Raw genomic sequence first — 12,477 nt, forward strand, 5'->3', positions numbered from 1 at the left:
GTCGGCAACCTTTAGCATTAAAAGAGCCATTTGGGCCCGCTTCCCACCAAATTAAAAGCCACTCTGAGCCACAAAACCTATTTGACAACAAAATTGAAGGTAACACTCCATAAATAGTTTCCTTAAAGTTATGCTTCATATATGAACTATAGTGTGTTGCTTTTATGAAATTAATAAACTATAAACAGAAAACAACTGACTTTTATTTTCCATTTTTAACAATGCAAAACACCAAATTCTTTTGAACTCTGAAAGAAAAAAAAGACACTGGCATTTATAAAGTTTTTTCAACTAAAATATTCAATGCAGGCCTGTTTGATTCATTCCCTTATTTGAGGATTTTTTTTTTAACTTAAAAGAAATTTTCATGCACTGACATTGTAAAATCATACAGCTGCAGCATAAAGGGCAAACAAGAAATCCCAGTTTATGTTATTTTGATTAATGTTTATTTCAGTTCCTTAATTTCCTCACGTGGCGTACACGTGGTTAATGTGATTTCTGCACCTGAACTTCACTGCACAGCGTATCCATATCAGGGTTGTAAGACGTCACTTTGATTTCCATGCAGGATTACAAGCTCTCATCTGTGAGGCACGAGCGATGTTTACTTTTGATGTAGTTCATGATGGAAAAAACCTGCTCGCACAAGTATATGGATCCAAAGATCGACAGGACTCCAAATGCATACTTTTTCATGTTCATATAAGTGTCTGGAATGGTATTCCATGTATCGAACACAAGTTTGTCCAGTTTGGGAAGGTTTTCAATGTCACTCCATTTGTGATTCTGAGTAAGAATGGTCTTCTGACTTGAAATAGTTTTGCTCTGATCAGCTTTCCGCAGCAGTTCCGAAATTGCTCTTCTTCGCTCATCTCCAACTGGATAATTTTCAGCAAAGGCAGTGTGTTTATTCTGGAAATGTCTTTCAACGTATGATTTTTTGTTGTTTGCTAATTTCTCACCACATATTAAGCATACCAGTAAACCAGTTTTGTCAGCAGTGAAAGCAAATGAATCTGTCTATGATGCATTAAATGTTCTATTTTCGTCAGAAACTTTTCTCTTCTTAGATTTATCCATTGCTAGCTTACCGGGGTCAAAATAAGTCACTTTGTTAAGACACGTCACCCCGGGGTGTCTGGCTCACCCCGCCTCAAAGCTGACAGTCACCTCAGCTACGCCTGAACTCGCCAGGAACCTTCACCGGCTCGTAACAGCAGACTCAAACGAGTTCTGATAACCCAGGGGTGTGTCTTGCTAACCCCCACCACGTAACACGTCTGTACGCCACCACACGGCTGATTCAAACGGTATTTCGTAACAACTTGTCTGGCAGCAACAGGTGTCGCATACAGGACATGACGCATATTTTGATCAACAAAATATTAAAACAAGTTTTATTTTAATGTCACAAGAACACCTCAATCTCCAAAGATATAACTATTACAATGAAAAAAACTAAAGAAATTAAATAAAAATCAATTTAAATTAAATGGCCATTATTTATTCACATTATTATTATTTTTTTTCCAAAATGAGCTCGCCCTGGTGGCACGGTGGTGTAGTGGTTAGCGCTGTCGCCTCACAGCAAGAAGGTCCGGGTTCGAGCCCCGTGGCCGGCGAGGGCCTTTCTGTGTGGAGTTTGCATGATCTGCCTGTGTCTACGTGGGTTTCCTCCGGGTGCTCCGGTTTCCCCCACAGTCCAAAGACATGCAGGTTAGGTTAACTGGTGACTCTAAATTGACCGTAGGTGTGAATGTGAGTGTGAATGGTTGTCTGTATCTATGTGTCAGCCCTGTGATGACCTGGCGACTTGTCCAGGGTGTACCCCGCCTTTCGCCCGTAGTCAGCTGGGATAGGCTCCAGCTTGCCTGCGACCCTGTAGAACAGGATAAAGTGGCTAGAGATAATGAGATGAGATGAGCCACAAAGCCACAAGAGCCACAGCAGAGGGATGAAAGAGCCGCGGGTTGCCGACCTCTGAACTAGAGGCAGGCAGAAGGAAACCGGCTTGGTACAACAGGAGTAAACACTGAACGATATTTCACAACAAAGGAGAATGTGAGAGAGGCTTAAGTAGCAGGACTGATGATAGTGAACAAGAGACAGGTGTAATTAATAAGCAGGTGATAGAGGGCGCTACGGTTCTTGGGTGTTGTAGTTTTGAGAAGCCATATTTATAGTCTGTTTAGAGCTGTCGCTCTCAACGCCATTACTGACGCTGATTCATAACAGAATGGGATGCTGATAGAGTATTTGGAATCCTACTGCAATGAATAGAATTAGACCAGAATTAAATTCTAGTCTAATTCTATTTATTGCAATAGGTCTAGCATATAAAAAATCTGGTCGAGCATATAAAAAAATCACATGCTTGAAATATTCAGATTTTCTCTTGCATTCAGAAAATATTTTTTTTGCAGTTGCTGTAAATATCTACCACATATTACAATATCAGTCGACATTTTATATTTTGGGGCGGCACGGTGGTGTAGTGGTTAGCAGTCGCCTCACAGCAAGAAGGTCCGGGTTCGAGCCCCGTGGCCAACGAGGACCTTTCTGTGCAGAGTTTGCATGTTGTCCACGTGGGTTTCCTCCGGGTGCTCCGGTTTCCCCCACAGTCCAAAGACATGCAGGTTAGGTTAACTGGTGACTCTAAATTGACCGTAGGTGTGAATGTGAGTGTGAATGGTTGTCTGTGTCTATGTGTCAGCCCTGTGATGACCTGGTGACTTGTCCAGGGTGTACCCCGCCTTTCACCCGTAGTCAGCTGGGATAGGCTCCAGCTTGCCTGCGACCCTGTAGAACAGGATAAAGCGGCTAGAGATAATGAGATGAGATGAGATGAGATTTTATATTTTGGTTCGAGGAATGACATGCGACCGTTGACCTGGATTTTCATGTGGTTACAATGCCAATTGCCTGTTGCCATTTATGGGTGAACTACAAAAGTAGAAATTAATACAAACAACAACGAACAATTAACAAAATGTGATCTACGATAATACTTCGAAAGTGGGTAGAAAGTGGAACAAAAAGATTTTCTGACACAGGTTAAACATTATCAGTTCATTTGTTTACAAACATTAGAATTACTTCCTCATTTATGTAAGCACCGACATCGATATATTTATATAAAAGATATTGGCTCTAAATTGACCGTAGGTGTGAATGTGAGTGTGAATGGTTGTCTGTGTCTATGTGTCAGCCCTGTGATGACCTGGCGACTTGTCCAGGGTGTACCCCGCCTTTCGCCCGTAGTCAGCTGGGATAGGCTCCAGCTTGCCTGCGACCCTGTAGGACAGGATAAGGGGCTACAGATAAGGGATGGAAGGATGCTGATAATTGTGGAATGGTGTTGATAACTGTGGACAAAGTTGTTAATAATTGTGTAACGATGTTGATAAACGTGGACTAAACTGTCGATAATTGTGAAATGGTGTCGATAATTGTGGAACAGTGTCGATAACTGTGGACAAAGCTGCCGATAATTGTGGAACAATGTCGATAACTGTGGACAAAGCTGTTGATAATTGTGGAATGGTGTCGATAACTGTGGACAAAGCTGTTGATAATTGTGGAATGGTGTCGATAACTGTGGACAAAGCTGTTGATAATTGTGGAATGGTGTCGATAACTGTGAACAAAGGTGTCGATAATTGTGGAACGGTGTCGATAACTGTGGACAAAGGTGTCAATAATTGTGGAACGATGTTGATAACCGTGGACAAAGCTGTCAATAATTGTGGAATGGTGTCGATAACTGTGGACAAAGCTGTCAATAATTGTGAAATGGTGTCGATAATTGTGGAACAGTGTCAATAACTGTGGACAAAGCTGCCGATAATTGTGGAACAATGTCGATAACTGTGGACAAAGCTGTTGATAATTGTGGAATGGTGTCGATAACTGTGGACAAAGCTGTTGATAATTGTGGAATGGTGTCGATAACTGTGAACAAAGGTGTCGATAATTGTGGAATGGTGTCGATAACTGTGGACAAAGGTGTCAATAATTGTGGAACGATGTTGATAAACGTGGACAAAGCTGTCAATAATTGTGGAATGGTGTCGATAACTGTGGACAAAGCTGTCGATAATTGTGGAACATTGTCGATAACTGTGGACAAAGCTGTTGATAATTGTGGAATGGTGTCAATAATTGTGGTATGGTGTCGATAACCATGGACAAAGTTGCCAATAATTGTGGAACAATGTTGATAACTGTGGACAAATCTGTTGATAATTGTGTACAAAGTTGTCGATACTTGTGGAACAATGTTGATAACTGTGGACAAAGTTGTTGAAATTGTGGAACGGTGTCGATAACTGTGGACAAAGGTGTCGAATTGTGAAACAATATTGATAACCATGGACAAAGCTGTCAATAATTGCGGAATGATGTCGATAACTGTGGACAAAGCTCTTGATAATTGTGGAATGGTGTCGATAACTGTGGACAAAGCTGTTGATAATTTTGGAATGGTGTCGATAACTGTGGACAAAGCTGTTGATAATTGTGGAATGGTGTCGATAACTGTGAACAAAGGTGTCGATAATTGTGGAATGGTGTCGATAACTGTGGACAAAGGTGTCGATAATTGTGGAACGATGTTGATAACCGTGGACAAAGCTGTCAATAATTGTGGAATGGTGTCGATAACTGTGGACAAAGCTGTCGATAATTGTGGAACATTGTCGATAACTGTGTACAAAGCTGTCGATAATTGTGTAACAATGTCGATAACTGTGGACAAAGCTGTTGATAATTGTGGAATGGTGTCAATAATTGTGGAATGGTGTCGATAACCATGGACAAAGTTACCAATAATTGTGGAACAATGTTGATAACTGCGGACAAAGCTGTCGATAACCGTGGACAAAGGCGTCGATAACTGTGGAACAATGTTGATAACCGTGGACAAAGTTGTTGAAATTGTGGAACGGTGTCGATAACTGTGGACAAAGGTGTCGAATTGTGAAACAATATTGATAACCATGGACAAAGCTGTCAATAATTGTGGAATGATGTCGATAACTGTGGACAAAGCTCTTGATAATTGTGGAATGGTGTCGATAACCATGGACAAAGCTGTCAATAATTGTGGAACATTGTTGATAACCATGGAAAAAGCAGTTGATAATTCTGGAATGGTGTCGATAACTGTGGACAAAGCTGTTGATAATTTTGGAATGGTGTCGATAACTGTGGACAAAGCTGTTGATAATTGTGGAATGGTGTCGATAACTGTGAACAAAGGTGTCGATAATTGTGGAATGGTGTCGATAATTGTGTACAAAGGTGTCGATACTTGTGGAACGATGTTGATAACTGCGGACAAAGCTGTCGATAACTGTTGACAAAGGCGTCGATAACTGTGGAACAATGTTGATAACCGTGGACAAAGTTGTTGAAATTGTGGAACAGTGTCGATAACTGTGGACAAAGGTGTCGAATTGTGAAACAATATTGATAACCATGGACAAAGCTGTCAATAATTGTGGAATGATGTCGATAACTGTGGACAAAGCTCTTGATAATTGTGGAATGGTGTCGATAACTGTGGACAAAGCTGTTGATAATTTTGGAATGGTGTCGATAACTGTGGACAAAGCTGTTGATAATTGTGGAATGGTGTCGATAACTGTGAACAAAGGTGTCGATAATTGTGGAATGGTGTCGATAACTGTGGACAAAGGTGTCAATAATTGTGGAACGATGTTGATAACCGTAGACAAAGCTGTCAATAATTGTGGAATGGTGTCGATAACTGTGGACAAAGCTGTCGATAATTGTGGAACATTGTCGATAACTGTGTACAAAGCTGTCGATAATTGTGTAACAATGTCGATAACTGTGGACAAAGCTGTTGATAATTGTGGAATGGTGTCAATAATTGTGGAATGGTGTCGATAACCATGGACAAAGTTACCAATAACTGTGGAACAATGTTGATAACTGTGGACAAATCTGTTGATAATTGTGTACAAAGGTGTCGATACTTGTGGAATGATGTTGATAACTGCGGACAAAGCTGTCGATAACTGTGGACAAAGGCGTCGATAACTGTGGAACAATGTTGATAACCGTGGACAAAGTTGTTGAAATTGTGGAACGGTGTCGATAACTGTGGACAAAGGTGTCGAATTGTGAAACAATATTGATAACCATGGACAAAGCTGTCAATAATTGTGGAATGATGTCGATAACTGTGGACAAAGCTCTTGATAATTGTGGAATGGTGTCGATAACCATGGACAAAGCTGTCAATAATTGTGGAACATTGTTGATAACCGTGGACAAAGCTGTTGATAATTTTGGAATGGTGTCGATAACTGTGGACAAATCTGTTGATAATTATGTACAAAGGTGTCGATACTTGTGGAACGATGTTGATAACTGTGGACAAAGCTGTCGATAACTGTGGACAAAGGCGTCGATAACTGTGGAACAATGTTGATAACCGTGGACAAAGTTGTTGAAATTGTGGAACGGTGTCGATAACTGTGGACAAAGGTGTCAAATTGTGAAACAATATTGATAACCATGGGCAAAGCTGTCAATAATTGTGGAATGATGTCGATAACTGTGATAATTGTGGAATGGTGTCGATAACCATGGACAAAGCTGTCAATAATTGTGGAACATTGTTGATAACCGTGGAAAAAGCAGTTGATAATTACGGAATGGTGTCGATAACTGTGGACAAAGCTGTTGATAATTTTGGAATGGTGTCGATAACTGTGGACAAAGCTGTTGATAATTGTGGAATGTGTCGATAACTGTGAACAAAGGTGTCAATAATTGTGGAACGATGTTGATAACCGTGGACAAAGCTGTCAATAATTGTGGAATGGTGTCGATAACTGTGGACAAAGCTGTCGATAATTGTGTAACAATGTCGATAACTGTGGACAAAGCTGTTGATAATTGTGGAATGGTGTCAATAATTGTGGAATGGTGTCGATAACCATGGACAAAGTTGCCAATAATTGTGGAACAATGTTGATAACTGTGGACAAATCTGTTGATAATTGTGTACAAAGGTGTCGATACTTGTGGAACGATGTTGATAACTGCGGACAAAGCTGTCGATAACTGTGGACAAAGGCGTCGATAACTGTGGAACAATGTTGATAACCGTGGACAAAGTTGTTGAAATTGTGGAACGGTGTCGATAACTGTGGACAAAGGTGTCGAATTGTGAAACAATATTGATAACCATGGACAAAGCTGTCAATAATTGTGGAATGATGTCGATAACTGTGGACAAAGCTCTTGATAATTGTGGAATGGTGTCGATAACCATGGACAAAGCTGTCAATAATTGTGGAACATTGTTGATAATTCTGGAACGGTGTCGATAACCATGGACAAAGCTGTCAATAATTGTGGAACATTGTTGATAATTCTGGAATGGTGTCGATAACCGTGGACAAAGCTGTTGATAATTTTGGAATGGTGTCGATAACTGTGGACAAAGGTGTTGATACTTGTGGAACAATGTTGATAACCGTGGACAAAGCTGTTGATAATTTTGGAATGGTGTCAATAACTGTGGACAAAGGTGTTGATACTTGTGGAACAATGTTGATAACCGTGGACAAAGCTGTCGATAATTGTAGAACGGTGTCACGTGATCTGATACGCTACGTAATCAGGAATCAACTCTTTTTTTTCCCAGTGGAAGTTTGAGTCGTTATTCATGCACAATTTACGTATTGAAAGTCTTTTCTTCTTTTGCAGTGACCAAGAGAATGTGTCGATAATTGTAGCCGCCGCTCTATTAGGTATTGTGATGTGAAGTTCATCAAATTAAATGATTAAAATATGTTCGTTAAAAGTGTCCGGATTTGAAGAAACACCCAAATACAGGATGAGTCATTGTAAAATAATTATTCAATGAAATTAAACTGACAATGGTCTGAAAAGCTAGTTTGTTTCCTGCGGTGTTATTGTCTGGCCATAACACTCAGGATGCCCAAACAGGTCTGAAAGTCCAAGCTTCTGTTCCGAGTGTTTTAATAAAGTTTGACCGTTCAAAACCGCTCAGTTTGTTCCTGCTTTCGCTTTTCCACTTGAGCGCCTGTTCGGAGGAGGAAGCGGGCAGAATTTCAGTTTGTCACCGCGGATGAAGCTGCGCCACGTCAGATTGTAGCTTCCACACACAACCCTGAGGCAAAGCAACAGCAGCTCGGCTCTTTCAAGGCTCGCTTGTTTAGCTAACAGGCTAATCAGCACTCAAGCTCGATGTCACAGGGAGGCCAAAGCTAACCGGAAATTACAAGCTAGCTGCTTGGTGTGGACACTAAAATAGAAAACACCACATTTATATATTTTTTGGTATTTTTATTTAAGTTATTTTGTCCTTTGTGTGTGAACCAGAACCAGAATGGAGGGGAAATACAACCTGAAGAGCCCGGGTAAGAGAACTAACACAGCATTATTTACAAAATGGAGAATAAATGTGTCATTTTTAACCTGGTTGAACTTGAGGTTAGCAAGCTAGCTAACAGCTCAGTATGTTTACTTTAAAAGCCCTGGCTTTTCAAAGGTTTTAATACTAAACATTTTACTTTGTTTGCATAGCTAGAATAAGCAAAGCAGGTGGTTTAGCAGCTGTTTCAAAATACCAGAGCTGAAGAGGCTGAAATAAAGGAAACGAGTTGATAAACGACTGCTTTTAAACTATTTCCGAGTTGGCTTTAAGATATTATTCGCCTTGGGATAAAATTAGGCACGAATTTTCAGGTCATATCCGGGTTTGTTGGCACAGTTAAAGGCCCGATTATTACTCTCTCTCTCTCTCTCTCTACTTCCTCTAAAGCAGGGGTTTTCAGAGCGTGGGAGAGCAAATAAACAACAGCGCCCCCCTTACAATTTTTGTTGTTGCTATACTTAATGTTCCATTCGTATTTAAAATAAATGGGTGTTGTACACATTTTAATTTTTTTCTTTTACACATTTAAAACATATGAGCTTTTTTAAAACATCTTTTTTGACACATTTTAAACATCTGTGCTTTTTTTTAAACATTTTTTTTGACATTTTAAACATCTGTGCTTTATTAAAACATCTTTTTTTACACATTTAAAACATGAGCTTTTTTAAAAACATCTTTTTTTTTTTACACATTTTAAACATTGTGCTTTTTAAAACCTCTTTTACACATTTTAAACATATGAGCTTTATTAAAACCTCTTTTTTTTACACATTTTAAACATATGAGCTTTATTAAAACCTCTTTTTTTTTTTACACATTTTAAACATATGAGCTTTATTAAAACCTCTTTTTTTACACATTTTAAACATATGAGCTTTATTAAAACCTCTTTTTTACACATTTTAAACATCTGTGCTTTTTAAAACATCTTTTTTTTTACACATTTTAAACATCTGCTTTTTTAAAACCTCTTTTTTACACATTTTAAATATCTGCTTTTTAAAACATCTTTTTTTGGACACATTTTAAACATCTGTGCTTTTTAAAACGTCTTTTTTACACACTTTAAACATCTGTGCTTTTTAAAACATTTTTTTACACATTTAAAACATCTGTACTTTTTTAAAACATCTTTTTTTGACACATTTTAAACATGAGCTTTTTTAAAACCTTTTTTTACACATATTAAAAACATATGAGCTTTTTAAAACCTCTTTTACACATTTAAAACATCTGTGCTTTTTTTAAAAACATCTTTTTTTTTGACACATTTTAAACATCTGTGCTTTTTTTTTAAAAAAAAATCTTGTTTTACACATTTTAAACATCTCATAGCATCGTTAGCTAGGACGTCTTGGCAGACAACACACTGTGACAGTGGAGCATCTTCAGATCCAGTCCATGAAAATCCAAACTTAAAATAATCGTGGTCATACTTCCTTCTTCTTTTTTTTTTTTGCTAGGCCCAGACTCTGTCTCCTCACTCACGGTAGCTTTAGGTACTAAAAATCGATCCATTTTGTCTCTGGCAAAGGCTAGCTGAAGTTCGCTAAATGTCCGCAATCGTAACTTATTCTGGTTTATTTTTCCTCATGTTGCGCCCCCCCGAAGAACTCTGGTGCCCCCTAGGGGAGGTGCACCCCACACTTTGAAAAGCCCTGCTCTAAACTACAGAATAAATCTTTCATTTGTACTACAGGCCGTATTTCTACTTTTGCGCATTATTCAATGTAATAAAAATCTCCAGAATACAACATATAGAGCGGCGGATACAATTATCGACACCTTTTGGCCTTTGCAAAAGTAGAAAAGAATTTCAATACATAAATTGTGCAGGAATAATGACTCAAACTTCCAAAAAAAAAAAAAAAGAGTTGATTCCTGATTACTTGGTGTATCAGATCACGTGACACCGTTCCACAATTATCGACACCCACATGATGATTATTGATAAAATAATCGGTATGTGGTATTAAGCTAGCAAAACAGTTTTTATTTAAAACTTGTCTTATATTTAGTACAAAATATGTCTTTTATATAAATATATGGATGTCGGTGTTTACGTAAATGAGGACGTAATTCTAATGTTTGTAAACGAGCTGATCATGTTGAACCTGCGTCAGAAAATCTTTTCGTTCCACGTTCGAAGTATTTCCATAGATCACATTTTGTCCATCGTTCGTTGTTGTTTTTGTATTCATTTCTAGTTTTGGAGTGTACCAATAAATGTCAAGAAGGGATTTGACACTGTAACCACATGAGCATCCAGGTCAAAGGTCGCATGTCATTCCTCGAACCAAAATATAAAATGTCTACTGATATCGTAATATGTGGTAGATATTTTACAACAAACTGCAAAAAAAAAAAAAAAATCTGAATATTTCAAGCATGTAATTTTTTTTATATGCTAGGAATTTAATTCTGGTCTAATTCTATTTCCGATTCCGAATACCCATAAACATTCCATTCTGTTATGAATCAGAAAAAAATGATTCTAAATCACAACACTCATCTACGTTACACAAAGATCGATCCATAGCAGTTGTAAATGTCACTTGATTCCACAGCGTGTCGATTAATGGTGGACACCGGTGAAAGAGATCGCTATTATCGACCCCTCACGTGATTCTCAAACGCGTGTTTAGATACAAAATGGCAGCTGTCAGATGAAAGAGTAAGAAACAAAGTCGGTTTTGACAAAGAGATCATGAAATATCGGCGAGTTTGAAAAGTAAAAACATGTCCGTAATCTTTCCACCATGCTTACAGTGCTCAGCGTAAATGAGTCCACCCCCTTTGAAAAGTAAGATTTTAAACAATATCTCAATGAACACAAACAATTTCCAAAATGTTGACAAGACAAAGTTTAATATAACATCTGTTTAACTTATAACGTGAAAGTAAGGTTAATAATATAACTTAGATTACACATTTTTCAGTTTTACTCAAATTAGGGTGGTGCAAAAATGAGTACACCCCACAACAAAAACTACTACATCTAGTACTTTGTATGGCCTCCATGATTTTTAATGACTGCACCAAGTCTTCTAGGCATGGAATGAACAAGTTGGCGACATTTTACAACATCAATCTTTTTCCATTCTTCAACAATGACCTCTTTTAGTGACTGGATGCTGGATGGAGAGTGATGCTCAACTTGTCTCTTTAGAATTCCCCAAAGAAAATAATTTCTTTCCACCACAAACATGAAGGCTACAAGAAGATCAGCAAAGCTTTACTTATCAGTCAGAATACTGTAGCAAAAGTGGTACAAAAATTTAAGAAAGATGGAACTGCAACCATCTCACAGAGACGTCCAGGTCGTCCACGGAAGTTAACACCTCGACAGGAGCTTCTTCTGATGAGAAGGGTTGAAGAAAATCGGCATGCAAGTTCACTGCAGTTATCTAAAGAAGTAGAAAGCCAAACTGGGGTGACTATTTCCCGTGACACAATACGGCGTACGCTGCAGAGGAATGGCATGCATGGATGCCGTCCACGAAAGAAGCCTCTCCTAAAGCCCAGGCACAAAAAAGCCCGCCTAGAGTTTGCCAGGGCCCATGCTGACAAAGATGAAGACTACTGGGACTCTATACTCGGGAGTGATGAGACCAAGATAAATGTTTTTGGAACTGATTTCTTCAAAACTGTATGGCGTCGCAAAGGTGAGGAATACAAAGAAAAAATGCCTGGTGCCTACAGTGAAGCATGGTGGTGGCAGTGTCCTTATGTGGGGCTGCATGAGTGCTGCTGGTGTCGGGGAGCTGCATTTCATTGATGGCATCATGAATTCACAGATGTATCGCTCTATACTGAAAGAGAAGATGCTACCATCACTCCGTGCCCTTGGTCGTCGTGCACTTTTCCAACATGACTAAACACACATCTAAGGCCACTGTTGGATTTCTGAAGAAGAACAGGGTGAAAGTGATTCAGTGGCCAAGTATGTCTCCTGATCTGAACCCAATCGAACACCTATGGGGAATTCTGAAGAGACAAGTTGAGCATCACTCTCCATCCAGCATCCAGTC

At 38.9% G+C, this 12,477-nt stretch overlaps 1 protein-coding gene across 2 annotated transcripts in view; it reads left to right on the forward strand.

The window, feature by feature from the left end:
* Positions 1 to 8,044: 8,044 nt before the first annotated feature.
* The window catches only part of LOC132881483 (gamma-aminobutyric acid receptor subunit rho-2-like), a 164,826-nt gene continuing 160,393 nt past the window's right edge, over positions 8,045 to 12,477 (forward strand). Inside the window, exons 1-2 of one of the 2 annotated variants that reach the window (XM_060913979.1) lie at positions 8,045 to 8,302; positions 8,389 to 8,426. In XM_060913979.1, coding sequence (XP_060769962.1) covers positions 8,396 to 8,426 — 31 coding nt within the window. In that variant the 5' untranslated portion in view covers positions 8,045 to 8,302; positions 8,389 to 8,395. Of the gene's footprint in view, positions 8,427 to 12,477 lie in introns of both variants that reach the window. The other variant, XM_060913977.1, reaches the window with a different exon arrangement.

Source organism: Neoarius graeffei, chromosome 2 (assembly GCF_027579695.1).
Source record: "Neoarius graeffei isolate fNeoGra1 chromosome 2, fNeoGra1.pri, whole genome shotgun sequence".
NCBI lineage: Eukaryota > Metazoa > Chordata > Actinopteri > Siluriformes > Ariidae > Neoarius > Neoarius graeffei.